The 19,106-nt window shown below is 41.1% G+C and overlaps 1 protein-coding gene across 9 annotated transcripts in view; it reads left to right on the top strand.

Annotated features, from left to right (window-relative positions):
* ASPH (aspartate beta-hydroxylase) overlaps positions 1-19,106 on the top strand; it is a 267,950-nt gene that overhangs the window by 104,578 nt on the left and 144,266 nt on the right. For all 9 annotated transcript variants that reach the window (XR_004346438.1, XR_004346436.1, XR_004346437.1 and 6 more), the window contains one exon: positions 3,388-3,429. Coding sequence is in view for 4 of the 9 variants with exons in the window: in XM_032609812.1 (XP_032465703.1) it covers positions 3,388-3,429 (42 nt within the window). In the remaining 5 variants the exon portion in view is untranslated. The remainder of the gene's footprint in view (positions 1-3,387; positions 3,430-19,106) is intronic.

Here is a 19,106-nt window from a genome sequence, read left to right as displayed (position 1 = left end):
GACTGAGTGCTCTGCAGTTGTGGATTGTCAGCAAAGAAACATCATAATGTTTTTGTCCATGAAGATTTGTGCCGTGCTGTCCCACGTATTTGAACAATGTTTGATTTTCAGCATTTTATCCATTAATTTCATGTTGATTTTAAAAATGATTCTGGACTGTCAAAAGAAAAAGAAAAAGTAACGTTAGTACAGTTAGAGAACGTGTAACATCGTTTACTTTTCGTGTATGTATTTAAACACTAAATTCGAGTTACCGGTGAGGTTGTACTTTTGTAATTTTCTGGGTTGGACTGAGTGTAGAGTTCCCTTTTATGTATGGACTGCCCACTGTTGGAATATACAGAGCATGACTAACGTAGTATTGTTGTAGAGTGTGGCCTTCTGAATCGGTCTTAATTGTTCTGCAACCCTTGGCAAGATTCCTTAGCCTCTCTAAGCTAGTTGCCTGATCTACAGAATTAATATTACCTTTCAGAGCTGATTGAGTTAAATGGGATCATCTGCATTAAGTGTTTAGAACAATGCCTGGCAGACAGTTAAATTTTAATAAATCATTTTCCTTTTTGGCGCGTCGAGGGCCATTTGAGATCTCCCAGGGAAGCCTATGTACAAAGAGTAAAGTAAAGCAAAGTTACGCTTTATTCTACTGTGTGGAATGCTAGTGAGGTAAGCTGGATCTCTTAGAAAACTTTCCCTAAGCTAAATTTAAGCACTGAAAACCCGAGAAGCTAAAATTCCCTGCTCTGTGTATTTTCCACACCCAAACACGAGTCTCAGATCTCAGCATGCTGATGTGAGGTAGGGCAGAAGAGGACACAACCCACAGCTTTCGCCCTGGGGCCGGAATGATTGGGCTAGGCCTTCTTAGGGCAGCCTCTCGCCCACCCTAGGTATTGCATTGCAGGAGATACAAACGCGGTGGCCCTGATTCCTGGGAGCGCACCTGGCCAGGGCCCTCCCACACCTATTTAAAAGGTGACCAGTTCAATCCACTCCTCCTTCCTTGGTTTCCCCCCAGGGGCAGGAAGATTTGTGGAGAGCCCTAAACTTTTCTTCATGACCAGCACCTACCCGTCTTCTCTAGTCAACTTAGAAACTTGCATTTTATGCTTGATTTTTAAAATTACACTAGCCATGTGTCAGGTAACAGATTACTGGAGGGTGTGGAGACTCCCAGCCCTCCTGGAGGCATTGCTGGTACCGCAGAGAGAGAGCTCCTTGGAGATCGAGATTTTTGATGCTTTTCTTCTATCCTGTATCCCTGATGCCTCCAAGAGTGCAGCTTACTAACCGATGTACTGCCTGTACTGATAAGGAGGGTATATATTAATAAGATCAGAAATTCTAGAAAGTTCAGTAGTGATCTAGAAGTCTTTTTATTTTATATCCTCATACCTCCTGAAGCACTGGCTAGTGTGTATACAACCATTGTTATAAAACCCACTCTTTGCAAAAGTCAAGACCTGCACTTCTCTTTCCCTTCGTTTCCCTTGCAACAAAAGTAGAGGCTGGCACAGGAGAAAGAGCGTGTTTTGGGATTGTGTGCACCGCTGACCTTGATGACTTGGGCCCTCTACTTTCTCAGCTTCCGCTTCCTTCTCTGCACGAAGAAGGAGATAAGACTTTCTGCAGAGGGTGTCGGGAGACAAGAGACGTGCCTTGTGCTTGGCACCAAGCTGGCACACTTTTAGTCAGTTTGCTTCCTCTTGCCTGGGGTCTCAAAGGAGAAAGACACTCGATGGATAAAAATACCCCTTGCATCAGGAGCCTGCCTCAGATTTACTTGTCGCCTCCAAAAAATGAAATGGTTTATATGAATGAATGTGGGAAACTGGGGATGAAAAAATCCAATGATTGTGACTGCAACCCTGAATGCATCCTGCACGGCACCCGCACCCTCTCACATCTACTCTGGGGAAAGGATGGAATCTATGACTTTTAAAAAATTAATTAATTTATTTTGGGCTGCGTTGGGTCTTCGTTGCTGCGCATGGGCTTTCTCTAGTTGCGGCGAGCGGGGGCTACTCTTTGTTGCGGTGCGCGGGCTTCACATTGCGGTGGCTTCTCGTGTTGTGGAACACGGACTCTAGGCTCACGGGCTTCAGTAGTTGTGGCACGCGGGCTCAGTAGTTGTGGCTTGTGGGCTCTAGAGCGCAGGCTCGGTAGTTGTGGCGCACGGGCTTTGTTGCTCCACGGCATGTGGGATCTTCCCGGACAAGGGCTCGAACCCGTGTCCCCTGCATTGGCAGGTGGATTCTTAACCGCTGCGCCGCCAGGGAAGTCCCTGGAATCTATGATTTTTTTAATCAATCTCCCAAACTCTGCCCCATCCCCACTGGAACTCACGCATACACATCATTCCTAGGAATTCTCAAAGACTAGATAAGTACCTACTGGGACAGAAATTAACTGGTCTACCTTGAAAATTAACTAGATCCTAATCTGTACTAAACAAAAGGCCAGATAGGAGGTTATAAATGCAGAAATGAGCTTGTTTACACAGTCAGGTCATGTGCTGTTCCCTGTGTGTGGTGGGTGTTCTTCGGCCTGTCCAGGTTCTTGGTGGGTTTCGCTGTGCTCGGCAGCCCCATCCGTTGGTGTAGAGACACTAGCTGTGATGAACTTAGTGAGAGGCTGATACAGCCTCTCCTCAGCAGGTGAGCTATAGCGCACCTGGGCTCAGTGTGGGCATCCCCAGTGGGTCACCTGGATGTATGAAGTCCTTTAGGAGTGTGGCTAGTGTTCTCAGTAGGGTGGCATGCTGCATTCCTTGAAAGCACACAGTGCCTATTATAAAGTAGTATATGGCTTTAGGAGACAATAAAAATATTGGACGGGCCTTGAGGAGGGCTTCTCCTGACCCAGTTTGCACCCACAGGGGCACTTACTGTTGGTGGAGATGACCCTCCACCCCTTATAGTCCAGGAACATTCAGCCTGGTGCCCAATGCCTACTTACTGCTCGGCGACTTTTATAAGTTATTCAGATTCTTAATATTTTATAGCAAATTGCATGTGTAAAGAATTCAGGATTTAGGAAAATTAAATTGTTTGCCCAGAAATATTTTTCTGTTTTTTTAAATTGAAGTGTAATTAATTTACAATGTCATGTTAGTTTCAGGTGTACAACAAAGTGCTTCCGTCATATACATTATATAATTTTTCAGATTCTTTTCCATTGTAGGTTATTACAAGATATTGAATATAATTCCCTGTGCTGTATAGTAGGTTCTTGTTGTTTATCTGTTTTATATACAGGAGTGTGTTTCTCTTAATCCCAGAAATATTGTTCTTAAACGATATTTATTTGAATTCATTTAAGATAGTCCTGTAATTTGAGATATTGAATCATGACTCTCACAGTACTTATTTTGCTTTGTCTTTTCAGAAACAAATAAGAAAACAGATGATCCAGAAAAAAAAGAAAAAGGTGAGATTATCAAATCGTTTCACATATACATAGGGAAGAGTTACTGTATCAATACTATCCATGAATAACATGATTTTATTTTATATCACTAGTTAAAATAAATTGCCAGTGAGTTAATTATTTCAATGATTTTATCAACAGACATTAATATTCTCCATAAACACTAAAAGCTAAGGCTCTGGAGAGAGATTGGCTTCTAATCCTGGTTTTGTCATTCACTGTACATGCATCTTGAGAATTACTTAGCCTCTGTGCCACAGTTTCCTCTTCTGTGATATGGGAATAATAATAATAGTACCAACTTCCAGGAACTGTTTCCACAATAGTAATTAAGTAAAAATATATGTAAAGTTCTTAAAGCAGTGTCTAGCACAGGGAAAGCACTTAGGAAATGTTAATTATTATTGTCACCTTTGTTGACAAAGGTGCCAAGTAGAGAGATCCAAGGTAGAGAGATCCAAAGATTATTAGAACGTGTTCTTTTTTCAAGGAACTCTGAATTGTGGGAAAGAAAGGCATGCAAACAGTTACATCCATATAGAAAATGTCATCTCTGCCTTCTGAGAACTTATTACAGAGGCATTCTAATAAATTTAAGAATGGTGTAGAATTTTAATTCAACTCTCACAGAGGTCATTAGAGTGAGGAGTTATTAAATTTATAGTTAAATTTATAAATATTATATGGATGATCATAGAATAGTGTTTATACTTTTAGAGTCAATTGAATGATAAAATCGTCAGTGATTAAACATTATTGGAGTTTCAGGAATGGCTTTAATTTGTGGTGATAAAAGAAGTGTTTACACTTAAAAGATACAGTTCGAGTAAGGTCCAAGATCTTACTTACTCAGTATGTAAATACTACTTGAGTATATGGAGTTACTGGCCTGTGGCCATTGTTTTATAGCCCTTAGGCTGGGAACCAAGCATCTAGCTCGTGCATTTTTTTTTTCTGACTAGCTGTTTTTAATTTTATATTAAAGTGATATACAGGTCTAATTTTTAAAGTGTGACTTATAAAGAAAAATAATATTCTTCTACCCTACTACTCCCTATCCATGAGTCCCATCCCAACATTTTTAGTTGTTTCTTCTAGTACTTCCCTATGCATTTCTTTTGTTTTAATTGAAATACAGTTGATTTACAATGTTGTATTAATTTCTGCTGTACAGCAAAGTGATTCAATTATACATTTATATATATATTTTTTTAAATATTCTTTTCCATTATGGTTTATCATAGGATATTGAATATAGTTCTCTGTGCTATACAGTAGGACTTTGTTGTTTATTCATTCCATATATAATAGCTTAAATCTGCTAACCCCAACCTACCAATTCATCCCTCCCCCACCCCCCTTTCCCTTGGCAACCACAAGTCTGTTCTTTACGTCCGTGAGTCTGTTTCTGTTTCATGGATAGGTTCATTTGGGTCATATTTTAGATTCCACATTTAAGTGCTATCATATGGTATTGGTCTTTCTCTTTCTGCCTTCACTTAGTATGATAATCTCTAGGTGCATCCATGTTGCTGCAAATGGCATTATTTCACTCTTTTGTATGGCTGAGTAGTATTCCATTGTATATATGTACTACTCCATTGTACATATGTAGTACATCTTCGTCCATATATCTGTCAATGGACATTTAAGTTGTTTACACCTACGCATTTCTAAATAACTTCTGAATTCCACAATTTTCTCCTCCATATTGGAAACCATTGGCTGGCTTTTATATATAGATGACTGGGATTTCACCTGATCATCTACTCACACAAGCTCTCCATGCTGCCTTACCTCCCCCATCTTCCACTATATTCATGACTTACTCTGTTGGGTAGTGATGAGTACTAAGGAGAAAAGACAAAGCAGAGAGGAGAGTATCAGCAGCTTTTGAAAGAACTGATCACTTCCTGTCCTCCGCAACACTTCCTTCCCTTGGCCTGCAAGATGCCACGGTCTTCTGACTTTCCTCCTATCTGTACTGTTTGCTTTTTCCCAGCCTCTTGGGGTGGTTGCTCCTTTTCGCCCTGACCATCAAGCATTGGAGGCTCCAGGATCAGTCCTCAGAGTGTTTCTCCATCTACACACACTCCCTTGATGATCCCATCAAATCTCATGGCTTTAAATATGTCTTTATGCCAAAGACTACTGCTTTAACTGCAGGCTGGGCCTCTTCCCTGAACTCTAGACAGGTATGTCCAGCTGTCTACCTGATGGCTACCTGGTGCCCTCAGTTGGGTATCAAATAATCGCAACAAACTTAAAAAGTATAAAACGGAACTCCTGACCTTCCCCTGAAAATACACTCCTCCTACAAATCTTCTCTTTCCTGCCTCCCTGTCATTCCATCTTCAAACCCTGTCCTCTCTTCCGAATGGATCCCGAATCCAGCTACTTCCTGCCACCTTCCCCCGTCTACCACCTGGGTCCCAGCTGCCACCATCTCTTGCCTGATTATTTCACTTGCCTCCTAACTGGCCTTGCTTTGTCTCTATAATCTTTCTCAGTTCAGTAGCCACAGTGACCGTTTTCAAACCTAAGCCGTATCATGTTGCTCACATGCCTCCAGCCTCTTCACATCTTCCGCAGGGTAAAACCGAAGTCCTTTCCAGTGGTTTACAGCCCTCACGCATCGGGTTCTCGCTCTCAGAAGGTCTCTGAGGCGGTTAATGATGTGCTCGAGGCTGCTGTGGGAAGACTTGGCTAAGAGCACTCCAAGCAGAGAACAGTCTGTGCAAAGGTCCTGAGGCGGGAGCGAAGGCCTGAGAAGCTGGAGCACCCCTAACAATCTGAGATTGTGTGGAGGGCAGTCGGAGAGAAAGTCAGGGGCCAGACCATGGCAGAGTCAGGATTGGTTTCTTCATGCAGTGGGGCGCCATGCCCAGCCCATGCAAGTGCCTGTGCAGAGCAGAGCCTTTCCACTTCACACTCTGGCTGGTTGGCTTCTGGGAGGCTCACTCCAGCACCTTCTTGCAGAGGTAGAGACGGGAGGGTGGGTTGTGGAGGTCACTTGTTGCCAACGTAAACAGGGGCAAACCCTGCTCCAGACGCCGTGCACAGCGTTGCTGTGACCTCAGGCTGCTCACTCCGCGGGGCTCCGTTTCCTCCCGGGGGCTGTGTGTCCCTCTGCACTGCCTGGTTCCCTCTGGTACCCTTTGCACAGCTTTACCCTCCCGGGGTTCTGAGCCTAAAGCGATCTTTCCAGGGGCCTGGGAGGTGGGCTCCCTTGGCTATTTCTTCACGGAACCTGTGGAGAGAATCCGCAGCAGCTTCACCTGATCGGCTTCTCACTCCATCATGTAGAACTTATATTAATACCTGTATCAGTACCAACCGAGGGATGTTGGCAACCGAAGTCTTTTATTGATTGTGACATCCAAGAAGAGTCTTAGGATTAAAAGACATAATGAATCAATGTTACCCCAGATTTACTGAAAATCCTATTTGAGCAAATTGTCAGCTTTGGGAATTCCATCTGTTTTTTACTCAGATAGATTCATCCAGGGCTGTTAACTGGAAGGGCAGAGGGAAGGGGAAATATTCCATTTCCGGAATATGTGGTGAAAAAATTGAATGTTTTAATAGCCAGACATTAATTTCATAATAATAGAAATGGAGATTTTTTAAAATAGTAATTGTAAATTTGTCTCAGGATAAACCATTAGGTTGTCTAATTTTCTACCGCGTTACCTCCCTCAAGTTCTTTATCAAAGAACCACGGATGAGAGGGGGAAGATATTATTTTTACTTAGAATTAATAATTATATGATCCTTTTCTTTTAGAGAATCAGGTTTAGTATATTTTGATAGAGTCATAGGTTTGGAATAGGGCTAATTCCAAAACAGGCCCTCTTTGGAGATGCCAGCTTCTTAAATTGAATCAGTTTATTTACATCTGTTTTAGCTAAAATTGCTATATCAGTTTCTCCCCACTGGATGTCATCTTTTCCCACACATTCCATATTCCACAGCCACAGAATGGGATTGTGAGTCACAAAGTAATGCAACACAAAAATGGCTTATGAAATGTCCAGTTCAAACAGTTATTTTTATTCATCCATTTATTGAGAACATATTGAGTACCTGCTATGTGCCAGGCCCTGTTTTAGGCACTGGGGCTAAAACATTCAATAGAAACAAAGTCTCAGTTCTCGTGGTACTTATAACTTATATTTTAGTGTATGTGTATGTAGGGGAAGTATATAATTAAAAAAAAATAGAATATAATATGCAGTGATAAGTATGAAAAGGAATATAAAACGGGAAAAGAGTACAGAGAATGACAGTGGGCTGGGGTGTTGCTCTGTTGATGGGCCTCTTGGACAGTGACATTTGGAGATGCAAGATACAAGGGCGTGAGCTCTGCAGCCACCTGGGAGAAGTGAGTTCCAAGGGTGGAATATGAACATGAAAAACATATTCATAGTCCCTCGGGGAGGTGTGCTTAGCACGTGTGAGGATTAGTGGGGAGGCTAGTGTGGCAGGTGAGGAATATGAAGGGAGAGAGGAGGGGGTGAGATCAGAGGGGTTATAGGGTCCAAATCACATAAAGCTTTGAAGAAGGGCTTTGAATATGATCTCAAGTGAGATGGGAAGCCATTGGGAGATTCTGAGAAGAAGATTGGTATGATCTGCTTTATGTTTCAAAAGACTCATTCTGGATGTAAGGATGCAAAATTGGAAGCAGGGAGGCCACTTAGAAGATGCTTGCAGTGGTCCGGGCATGAGATGGTGACACCTGGGCTTAGGATGTGGGGTAGATGTGGCGAGCAGTGGTTAGATTCTGCATATATGCCCATGTGAGGTCTGTAGGATTTGCTAATGGTTAGGATATGGGGTATGAGAGAAAGGAGTCAAACGTGACTTCTTAAAAAGCTGTGCGTTAACAAATTCATTGAATGTTAAAAGTATGCAGTGTGTTACTGATTTAATACATGTCAAATGTCAGTTATTAGAACAGGATTTGTGAGCCTTTAAAGAAATTTGAGGAGCAACAGAATATACCCATGCCTGCAAAAAGGGAATGTGCTTTTGTATGTGTTTGTATGTCTGTGTGTGTGTGTGTGTGTGTGTGTGTGTGTGTTAGATAAAATTGCTTCTGGATCAGAGTCTTTTCCAGCAATTCTCCTTTGATTTAGACTAATGTTTAATATCCCACTATATTATTCGTTACAATTAAGGATATGCTTACTCACTAAATTTTGTGAATGTCTTTAAAAAGGCATTTAAAGATTTCCTGGTTACTATTTGTGTTCTTTTAAAAGTAATAGTGCCTCAACAAAACACCAGTTGGCACTAGAAAACAAGTCACATTTACACTAACAAATGACATTTTTTGTGCAACTTAGAGAAAAGTCTGGGATGGCTATATTACTGCCCTTAAATCAGCTTAATGCAACCAGTACCTCATACGGGTATTTCTGAGTTTTCTGTGATCATAAGGAAAATAGAGAGAGAGCCAACAAGGGCAATAATCAAGCCTAATTAAGAAGTTTTCATGTTTTTAAAATATCAATATGTCTGTCTCTATGAAGATTTTCCTGGGATTCTTACAACTGTATGTAACGTATTTGAGCAAAAATGGAGAACATTGCCCTGAGGATTAAAAACTAGACTCCTTACGGCAGCACTTAAAGCATCTCAGGATCTGGCGCCTGCTTATGTCTTTCCTCTGTTCAAAATGCGCTTCCTTGACTCCCCACTTCACAGTCACAAACTCCTGTTCCTCAGAACTGAGCATAGCGATGACCTCTGCCAGGAAGCCTTCCCTGACTACACCCCCATCTCCTACCCGAGGCTAGAAGATGTACTTCTCTTCTCTGTTCCCAAGAAACCTCGTGTTTCAGATTTTTGACATGTATTTTGAGTTTTCCCCTTAATTTTTACACACACACACAAAAAACTTCTTAAGGGTGGGAACCATGACCTCCTCCACCCTTGTATTAGTCAAGGTTCTCCACAGAAAGAACCAATAGTGTGTGTGTGTTTGTGTGTGTGTGTGTGTGTGTGTTTAGAAAGAAACACAGACACAGAGAGATGTATTTTAGGGAACTGGCTCATAACATTGTACAGGCAGCAAGTCTAAAATCTGCAGGGCAGGCAGGCAGGCAAACTGGAGACCCAGAAGAGAGTTGATGTTATAGCTCAAGGACAAAGACATTCTGGAGGAAGAATTCCCTCTTTCTTGGAGGTGGGAGGGGTGTCAGTCTTTTTCTTTGGGTCTCCAACTGATTGGATGAGGCCCACTGACATTATGGAGAAAAATCTGCTTTACTCAAAGTCGACTGATTGAAATGTTAGTCTCATCTAAAAAATATCTTCTCATCTAAAAAAATACCTTCACAGCAACATCCAGATAAGTTTGACCAAATATCTGGGTACTATAGCCTGGTTAATTTGATGCATCAAATTAACCATTACATCTCTCCAGTGGCAATTAACCATTACATAGTAGGAGCTGAATAAAATAGTTGTAGTATGAAAAAATGTGGTTAATTCCATTTCCTTTGATTGCCTCTTCATCTGATGGTGATAATATGAGATGCAAATAGCCTAAATGGTGGGAAGGGAGAATTATAAACAGAATATCCAAGTACGAATGAACTTTGTGTCTACAGTGTACTATATCTCAAGTTATTTTCACATAGTTTCTCATGTAGTCCTTATCAAAAAGATCTTGTGAATTAAGTATTTTTTAGCCATTATTTCAAGTATTTTTTTTTCTTCTTTCTCTCTTCACTACTTCTGGTGTTCCAATTAGTTACACGTTGGACTGCATGATACTGTCCCACAGCTTTTGAACCTTCGTTCAGTTTTTTCCTTTGTATTGCATAATTTCTATTGCTCTATCTTTAAGTTCAGTGATTCTTTCTTTTGCCATTTCAAATCTGCTGTTGAGTCCATCTAGTTAAAATTTCATTCCAGCTACTGTTCTTTTCAGCTCTAGATTTCCAATTGCTTCTTTTTTGTAGTTTCCATTTCACTGTCAAGATTTTGTATCTGTTCACTCATTAAAACCTTGTTTTTTCTGTAATCCTTTGTATTCAGTTATAATCACTAATTTGAAGTGTTTTTCTGATAAACCTGGTATTTGGGCACGCTCAAAGGCAGTCGCTATTGACTCCTTTTTTGTATCCTGATTATGAGTCAGGAGAGTCCTTTGCCTTTGCATGTCTAGTAATTTTTGGTCAAAAGCTGGATTGTGTATGTTATATGTTGTAGCATCTCTGGAATTTGTTTTGCTTTTTCTGGGAGTTGTTGGTGTCTAGTATACAGTTAATTTGCTTGGGCTCAAACGGAAAAAATCTGTCTCCCCTGCAGTAGGAAGCAGCGACTGCCTCTACTCAGGGTTTTTGGCTTCTAACCGCTGTTTTTAAGTCTAGCCCTCTGGTGGGTGGCGGTCGAGGTGCCCTGTGGCTGCATAGTTTACTGGTCTGCTGAAGATTTGGGCGGGATTCATACTCAGATCTCGGGGCTGGCTTCTGAGATTTCCCTTTGCATGTGGGATTCCCCGTCTAAGTTTCTGGTTGCTTTGCCAGCGCTACCTTCTGCGCAAGTTATATCTCAAGCCAGGAGGACATCTATTTTCTGCTACTCAGACTGTGTGTGTATTGAGAAATGTATTCAGGCAAGACACAACAAACTTACAGATTTCACCAGAAGCAGTTATGTTTTTTGAAGATCGATTTCTGCCATAGTTTTTGCTGCCATGAAGTCTCCCGATGATTCCTGCCTCCTAGCAGTCATGCCTCTCTGTAGTCCTCTCTTCACTGAATAGGGCGAACCTGTGTGACCCAGAGGGTATCGCAGAAATGACAGAGTGTGACTTCCAAGGCTAGGTCATGACAGACATTGCAGCTTCTACCTTGCTTTCCTTTGGATACCTGCTCTGGGGGAAACCAGTTGCCATGTTATGAGAACACACAAGCAGCCCTTCAGGCAGGTCTGTGGAGGAGGAGGAACTTGTGTAAGATAATAAATATTTATGGTGGTTGTAAGCTGCTAAGTTTGGGGGTAGTTTGTTTTGCAGTCATGTATAACGAATGCATCCTCTTCGAGTTTCTGCTTGCTTTTTCACCAGCCTCCCTGGGGTTACCCATGAAGATGGAAAGTTAACCATCAGCCAGGGATTTGGGCAGAGTTTACTCTCAGGATCTCAGTCCTTCTGTGGCTCTCCTGCTTCCAACATTTCTCCTTTAAATTTCTATCTGCTCTGTCGCTCTGAATGCCGCCATCCACGCCCTTCAGTGAGGAAGGACACTGCCCATGCAAGAAAACCACAAACTCATCATTCTTACCCAATGTAGAAACAATCTTTCAAGAATAAACCCTTCTATTTTTAAGTTTCTCCCTGTCTTTAGTCATGTTCTAGTGCCTTCAAATAATTGTTTTAACGTTTCAGCGATATTTCATTGATTTAATGAGTGAAATATAGAATACTAACACTCTGAATATTGAAGAAGCTGGATATCTCCAACCCATTCTGGATTCCCTGACTGTGAACTGCCTCTTCGTACTTTAGTTAAAAAATTTTTTCTTGTTGATTTTCAGTGGTTTCATTTGTATTACTGATATTAACCCCTTGTTGGATTTTTGTATTACCAAAATATGTTCCCAATTGGTTTTTAATCTATTAACTTCGTATACCATGCCTTACAGGTACATAATGGTTGGGATAAATGAGTGTATGAATGAATACGTGAGAGAATGGTGTCCTCTGGTCTGTTTTGGTACTTTGAACAGGTCTAACAATATCACCGTGCTTTCATATACTTTGCCATTATAAAATAATAAAGTATGTACAAAAACATTGGACAACCTTGATTCAGATGATTTTGTTTTTGGGAGCTTGGGAAGAGTGAGGCAAAGAATAAATGCTTCCAGCAAAGAATTTATTATCTTATTGAGATAAGAACTGTAGTTTCTGACTGTGGAGACACGTGTCATCAAGCTTCAATTATTTGGTCTCTTAGGGTCCTTTTCATTGATGTACATAGGCTTGACCAAGTCATCACTGCCTTGAACTCAGTTCCTGCACCGTCAGTGTATGTAGGTCTTCTGTCTTTTAGCTGTCGATTGGAGGTGCTTTGGTTCATTGTCTTCAGCAGTCCCTAAAACACTGTAAGTTTTTCATTATTAGTACCACAGCCCATTTAGATGTAGCGTAGGCTGGTGGTTCAGTTCAGGCCACACCACTGTGGCTTCAGAATTTTCCCTTAATGTAGAAGAGCAATGTAGCAATAACACACTTAAGCCAACTCAGGGCAAAGCTTTGAAAAAACAATCTCCCTTCCACCCTTGCAGCTGTGAAAAGACATTATGAGATAACTGCTGTTAGAGATTTATTATAGTCGTTACATTCAACAGCTACAGTAGTTTTAGTGGTTCCTAAAATATACCAGCAGTTATTGTCTGATTACTTCTCCAGATAAGTTAATTATAGGAGATTTCTGACTCTTATACAAGTCTGATTTAGAGAGAAGTTTAATTACAGCAATTTTAGTGATTTCAATAAGCTCAGCATATATTACCAGTCTCAGCAAGTGAAGCAGAGGTTTTTAGCTGTGTTGAAATGCACATTTGCTTTGTTTTTATTTTTCATTTCGTGATCTTTAACTGTATCGTGGTACGAGTGATAATTCAGACACCTGTTTCCACTAGAGTGGCTCTTCAGTCAAATACACCACAGGACAATAATGGCAAATTCTTTGTTATCATTAAAATCCCATTCTAATGTTTCCCATTGAACACTCAACATTTTACAATGCTCATTTCTGTAATGATTGTGACAACATGAGAAGGGAAGAAAAATAGGTTTCTTAAGGAAAAAACTCAGATATTAGTGTGTTTTACAATTATCATTAGGATCTAAATTTTCTTTTAACTGATGGGAAATGAGACTCTGCATCAGAATAATCCATTTTTTGTGTATTAACACGTCTATTTGTATACCGAAGCATATTAAGGAGTGACATATTAGCTACATATGCCCAAGCTAGCTTAAAATTAAGCTTTCAAAAAATGTGCCATAAAAAGATAGTGCTGTTGGTAGTTGAATATATTCATTTACTTAAACGAGACTTCAAGTTGGAGAGTGCCTTAGTTTGAAAAAGGTATTACTGAGAATTATCTCAGTCTGATTACAGAGTCCTTCCTCCCAGCATTTTTCATTCTTCTGATGTAATGGTGAATTGTACTGACATTTACAGCAGGAATTCTTGCCATATGTTTATATTTTTCATTAAAAAATCAAATATGTGTTGACAACAGAAAGTATTAGTAATAGTGAAAATAAATCACATCCTTTCTGTTTCACTTTGGGGGATTTGATCACGTTCTGCCTGGGAAGCTGGTCTATTTATCCCTAACACCACGTCAGTCGTGCTTTTCTCCTTTGCTAGAATGTTCTTTCTACTTTATCTCCTTAGATCCTACAGCCCTTTGCTGTTATTGAGGCGGCTCAGCAGTGGCGCAGAGCAGCATGGGAGTGGCTGGAGCCTAAGGTCAGGCAGGCACTCAGGAAAGTCAGGCAGGCGCAGCAGGTGGTGTCGGAAGGCCATCCAGTAGGCAACAGGCAGATCTATCTTAGGAATGGGGAGAAGCCACTAACTCTCACAGGGATTCGGGAAAAGACCACAAGAAAGGCTGGGAGTGGGAGGATGTTTGCTGACAAAGTATTTTCACGTAGAAGAGGAGCACTGAAATTCTCCAGAGGCCCTGGCGTAGGGTAGAGCCCACCGCCAGCCCTGCCATGGACTCTTAGGTCCAGGGTGATGGCAGCAGGGCACGGGGTTGGTGCAGGGACACCAGCGACACTCAAGGTTTATCAGCTGCCTTAATGCTTTGATTTAACCCCCCACTGGCCTCCTCGCCCTCCATCCAGAACATTGGAAGCTGGTATATGGATAATGAACTGCTACTGAAACCAGGGAGGCACCTAAACACAGCTGGCTTCCGTGTAGGCACTGGTGTGTAATGCAGCATTTCTCAGCCTCGCCTCCATGTTAGAGTCACATGTGGGAGTTTTCAGAAAGTGCCCTGGGTCCCACTCCCAGATACTGTGGTTTCCTGGCTCTGGAGCACCGTCATTATAATGAGCAGACATGTTGAGAAGTACTAGGTAAGGCATGCTGATGACCTGGTCAACTTGGTCTGTGCACCAGGATCCTCTTAACTAAAACTTTTTCATTGGGTCCACTTGGTTCCGATACCATTCCTTGATAATATTTGAATCCAATTTGAAGGGACTCTTTAATAAAATATAAAGACAACAAAAGGATTATCTGAGAGAAGCTGAACCTATACTATGGAAAGAACTATCGTTAAGTTTATTAAACAGCTCTCCTACAGATAAATATACGAGCCACAAGTGGTAAGCAGACCCCTGCCCCAGCGGTGCAGGTCTGAGAACCGGCTACTTCCTCATTGTGGCGTTGGTAGCATGCTGAGCTGGGCAGGGTGTCTGTGTCTGAATTTGGTTCTGGACCCTTTTCCTCTTTCGCGGCTCATGTTCTGTCTCATCTGCAAACCCTCTTCTCACCTCACATGGGCCCATTCCTTTGCTAAACCTTGCAAATTTAAATCGGGACTAAGAGAAAAATGTTAACGAATTCTCAGTCACCATCTACCCGCACTCAAACTTCAGGTATTAAAGAACAATGACGCTTTCCTAAGTCTAGCTTTTTCTGTTACCACTAGTTACTATCGCACTGATGTCAGCAAATGTTGGAAGCAACTTCAGCCCTTCCAACGCTACAGAGATACCACCTGGGAAGACACTGACTGCCTCTCTGGCCTTTGACTAGGAGAGACCCACTTCCAGGCAGACTGTGCTCAAGCCCTCTGGCCCTACTGTCCTCTTTCTCCACCCTCCTGCAGCAGCCAGGGGCAGAAACTGCTCTCTTTGGGATTTTTGCTGTTTAACTAATTTAACCCTCATCGTGGGCAGGTTATAAAACATCTGGGGACCTAGGACATATCATTGATTGAAGATTTGTTCTTATATGGGATGACGATGTTCGGGGAAAAATATAAACGTAATAATAGAGAGCAAATATATTGCACTATTTTGTCTCATGCTTTGCCCTCTCCTGATGGGGCCCAGCTGTGCTTTACACACAGAAGCTGCTCGGCATTGTGGTTCACTGCCGTGGATGCCTTCTTGGATGGCCAGGGAGAACTTTGTATAAACTCTTTTCTGTTAAAGTCGTAAAAAAAATCACTGAGATAGTTAAAGGAATCTATTTCATACATCCTCCAAATTGTTCACTACTAGAGATATTAATCATTTAAGGCAAATGTACAGCAACTTATATTGTAAATTCTAAACTTATTTCAAATCATAAGTACATTTGTCCATTTGATTATGGTAGAATCAGGGAAGACTGATTTTGCTTTTGAGTTAATTCTTAAGAAGTCAGCTCATGTGGATGAAGGGAGTAAGGGTAGAAATTGCATATATCCTAATACATTTCTTTTACCGGAGATTCACTTGTGTTGGGTGAAGGTATAGTCCCGGTTCACCCCTATGTGTGTTGACTTCTTAAAGAACGAGCGTGGGAACTGAGTCAAGGGACAGCAGCTTCTAGTTAAGAGGGATGATTCATTAAATTAACCAGCGTTTCAGCTTTGTTTGTTTGCCATGCTCTGTGGAGTGCCCTGAAAATAGAGCAAATAAAGCAAACGATATAAGGAGGCAGAGGTTATGAGCAAAACGCGGTGGGAGCATCAAGGAGGGAATAACTCACTACTGGGGGTGGGAGGGTAGGTGGAAAGAATGGACGTCTTCATAGAGGGTGACATTTGGGCTGGTCCTCAGTTAGCGAACAAGGGTTGTATCCGTGCAGGTCTCTTCGCATAGACCTGAGAATTCAGATACCTAATTTTTTTGTTGTTGTTGTTTTGTTTTTTTGTTTTGCGGTACGCGGGCCTCTCACTGCCGTGGCCTCTCCTATTGCGGAGCACAGGCTCCGGACGCGCAGGCTCAGTGGCCATGGCTCACGGGCCCAACCGCTCCGCGGGATGTGGGATCTTCCCGGACCGGGCACGAACCCGTGTCCCCTGCATCGGCAGGCGGACTCTCAACCACTGCGCCACCAGGGAAGCCCCCTAAGTATTTTTAATGACAGGGATGATGGGTTAAGAAAAACAACTCCTACGTGTTTCTGCATACAGCCAGCTCATCTTAACTCCAAGAGCAGTGCTACTAGGGTATCACAGGAATGCTGTCTATGAAACAATTGACATTGATTAGAGTCCCATTTTGAAACTCTTGACAACTACCACTTTGGGGGAAAATTGTCGTAATTCTTTTTTTTTTAATATCCAGTGATTTTTAAAGTACTTTCCTTTGTTTCTTCAATAACATTGATGGTACCTTTTGTTTGTTCCTTTTCTGGTTCACCAAATAGATTAAATTAGAGCCTATTTCTAGAACTATTTATGTATTATTTATCTGGAGCCTTCAGGGTCAGTTAGCTACCATGATTATATAATATCAACTCTGCTCAAGGTGGAAGTAGCATTAATTGCAAATTATAGCTTCTGCATAAAACTAATGAACTTGGGTGAGCTTTTTATTTTGTTGCCTTGTCACTTTGATTCATACTGCATCTTGCTTTTTAACTGCTTCCATGAACCCCATGTGCTTTCCTTCTGCCTCGGGTGTTAAAGCTTTATTAACAGTGCTTTGGAAAACAGCTAACTAAAAAAACTAAATGCTTAAGGGATTTATTATAAAACTCAACCGTGCCATTAATTGCTGGAGTAAAATAATGTATTCAGCAAGGAAGCAAGTTCCTGCTTCTCCCATGTGTCTGCTTGATTGTGCTATTGGTAGCTCACTCTTTAATTAAACGTGTCCAAAGATAGGATCAGCTAAAGTGTGTACTGTATAAATAGTTTTCATTCCCAGTTTGCAAGTTTAAAACCCTGGTAAAAAGAGTTTGCCATCTGTTAAAACCCAAACATGCAGTGTGCCATTGCATAAAAATAAGCTACACGTTATTCATAAAAAGAATCACAACATAGATCCTATCTTTCAGGCTGACAGTCATCTGTTATGTTTTAGAATGTCACCACCTTCTAAGTGACAGCATGCTGAGTAGTGCATTCTGTTAAAAAAAACATGATCATCTAGAAACACAGTGAAATTAGTAGGTTCATTTTTATTCAAGTGAAGATAGATTTGGATCTAAGTTTTACTGGTGAGAAATTACAGCTTTTTTCTTTGATATGGGCAAATGAAATTATTTCTAAGAGTTTTATTTTCAAATCTTATTTTCCCTAAAATTTAACCATTTCATTTAGCCAGGAAATTGGCTCTCTCCCTGCACTGCCGTTCCCTCAGCCCTGTGACAGCTTCTCCTCAGACTCTTACAATCACTTCCACTTTTTTTTTTAATCGAAGTATAGTTGATTTACAATGTTGTGTTAGTTTCAGGTGTACAACACAGTGATTCAGTTTCATATATATATATATTCTTTTTTAGATTATTTTCCCATATAGGTTATTACAAAATATTGAATATAGTTCCCTGTGCTATACAGTAGGTCTTTGTTGGTTATCTGTTTTATATATAGTAGTGTGTATCTGTTAATCCCAAACTCCTAATTTATCCTGACCCCCCTTTCTCCTTTGGTAACCATAAGTTTGTTTTCTATGTCTGTGGGTCTATTTCTGTTTTGTAAATAAGTTCATTTGTATCTTTTTTTAGATTCCATCTATAAGTGGTATCATATGATATTTGTCTTTCTCTCTCTGGCTTACTTCACATAGTATGGTAATCTCTGTGTCCCTCCATGTTGCTGCAAATGGCCTTATTTCATTCTTTTTTCATGGCTGAGTAGTAGTCCATTGTGTGTGTGTGTGTGTGTGTGTGTGTGTGTGTGTGTGTGTTTATACCACATCTTCTTTATCCATTCATCCGTCCATGGACACCTAGGTTGCTTCCATGTCTTGGCTATTGTGAATAGTGCTGCTACGAACATTGTATTGCGTGTATCTTTTCCAGTTGTGGTTTTCTCTGGATATATGCCCAGGAGTGAGGTTGCAGGATCATATGGTAGCTCTGTTTTTAGCTTAGGAACCTCCATACTGTTCTCCATAGTGGCTGCACCAATTTACATTCCCACCCACAGCATAGGAGGGTTCCCTTCTCTCCGCAATCACTTCTTCTTATACTCTTTGCCTTTCCACTTATATGTATTCACGACAAGAGAAACTTCCTAAAACGCAGGTTATTTATGATCATTCATTAAAACCATCAGTAACCATTGCCTGTGGAACAGAGTCTGAATTCCTCAGACGACTGTTTAAGAAACTCCATAATCTGACTCTGAGCCTTCTGTGAAGCCTTGATCGTCACTATTCCTCACCCAGAGCCCTGTGAAATTCCACCAGACTTCCCACAGATCCCTGAACTGTCCTCTTTCAGGTTTCCACCTCCATATTTTCCTCTTTCTGTGGAAGATTTTTCTCTGCTTCTGTCTCATCCCAAGTTAGATCTGTGCTTCAAGACTCAGATAAACACCAAATTCTTCCTTAATTCTTACCTTATTGTTCCTATTAGAAGTAATACCTTGCTTCTTTGTGTTCCCAAAGTATTTTATAGTTCTTATTTTGCCCAATAATTTTCAATATTCTATTCTAGTCATTAATTTACCTTTTTTTTTTT

This window comes from Phocoena sinus, chromosome 17 (genome assembly GCF_008692025.1).
Source record: "Phocoena sinus isolate mPhoSin1 chromosome 17, mPhoSin1.pri, whole genome shotgun sequence".
In the NCBI taxonomy this organism is placed as follows: Eukaryota; Metazoa; Chordata; class Mammalia; order Artiodactyla; family Phocoenidae; genus Phocoena; species Phocoena sinus.
The sequence above is the reverse complement of the archived record's forward strand: the minus strand, read 5'-3'. Positions and strand labels throughout refer to the sequence as shown.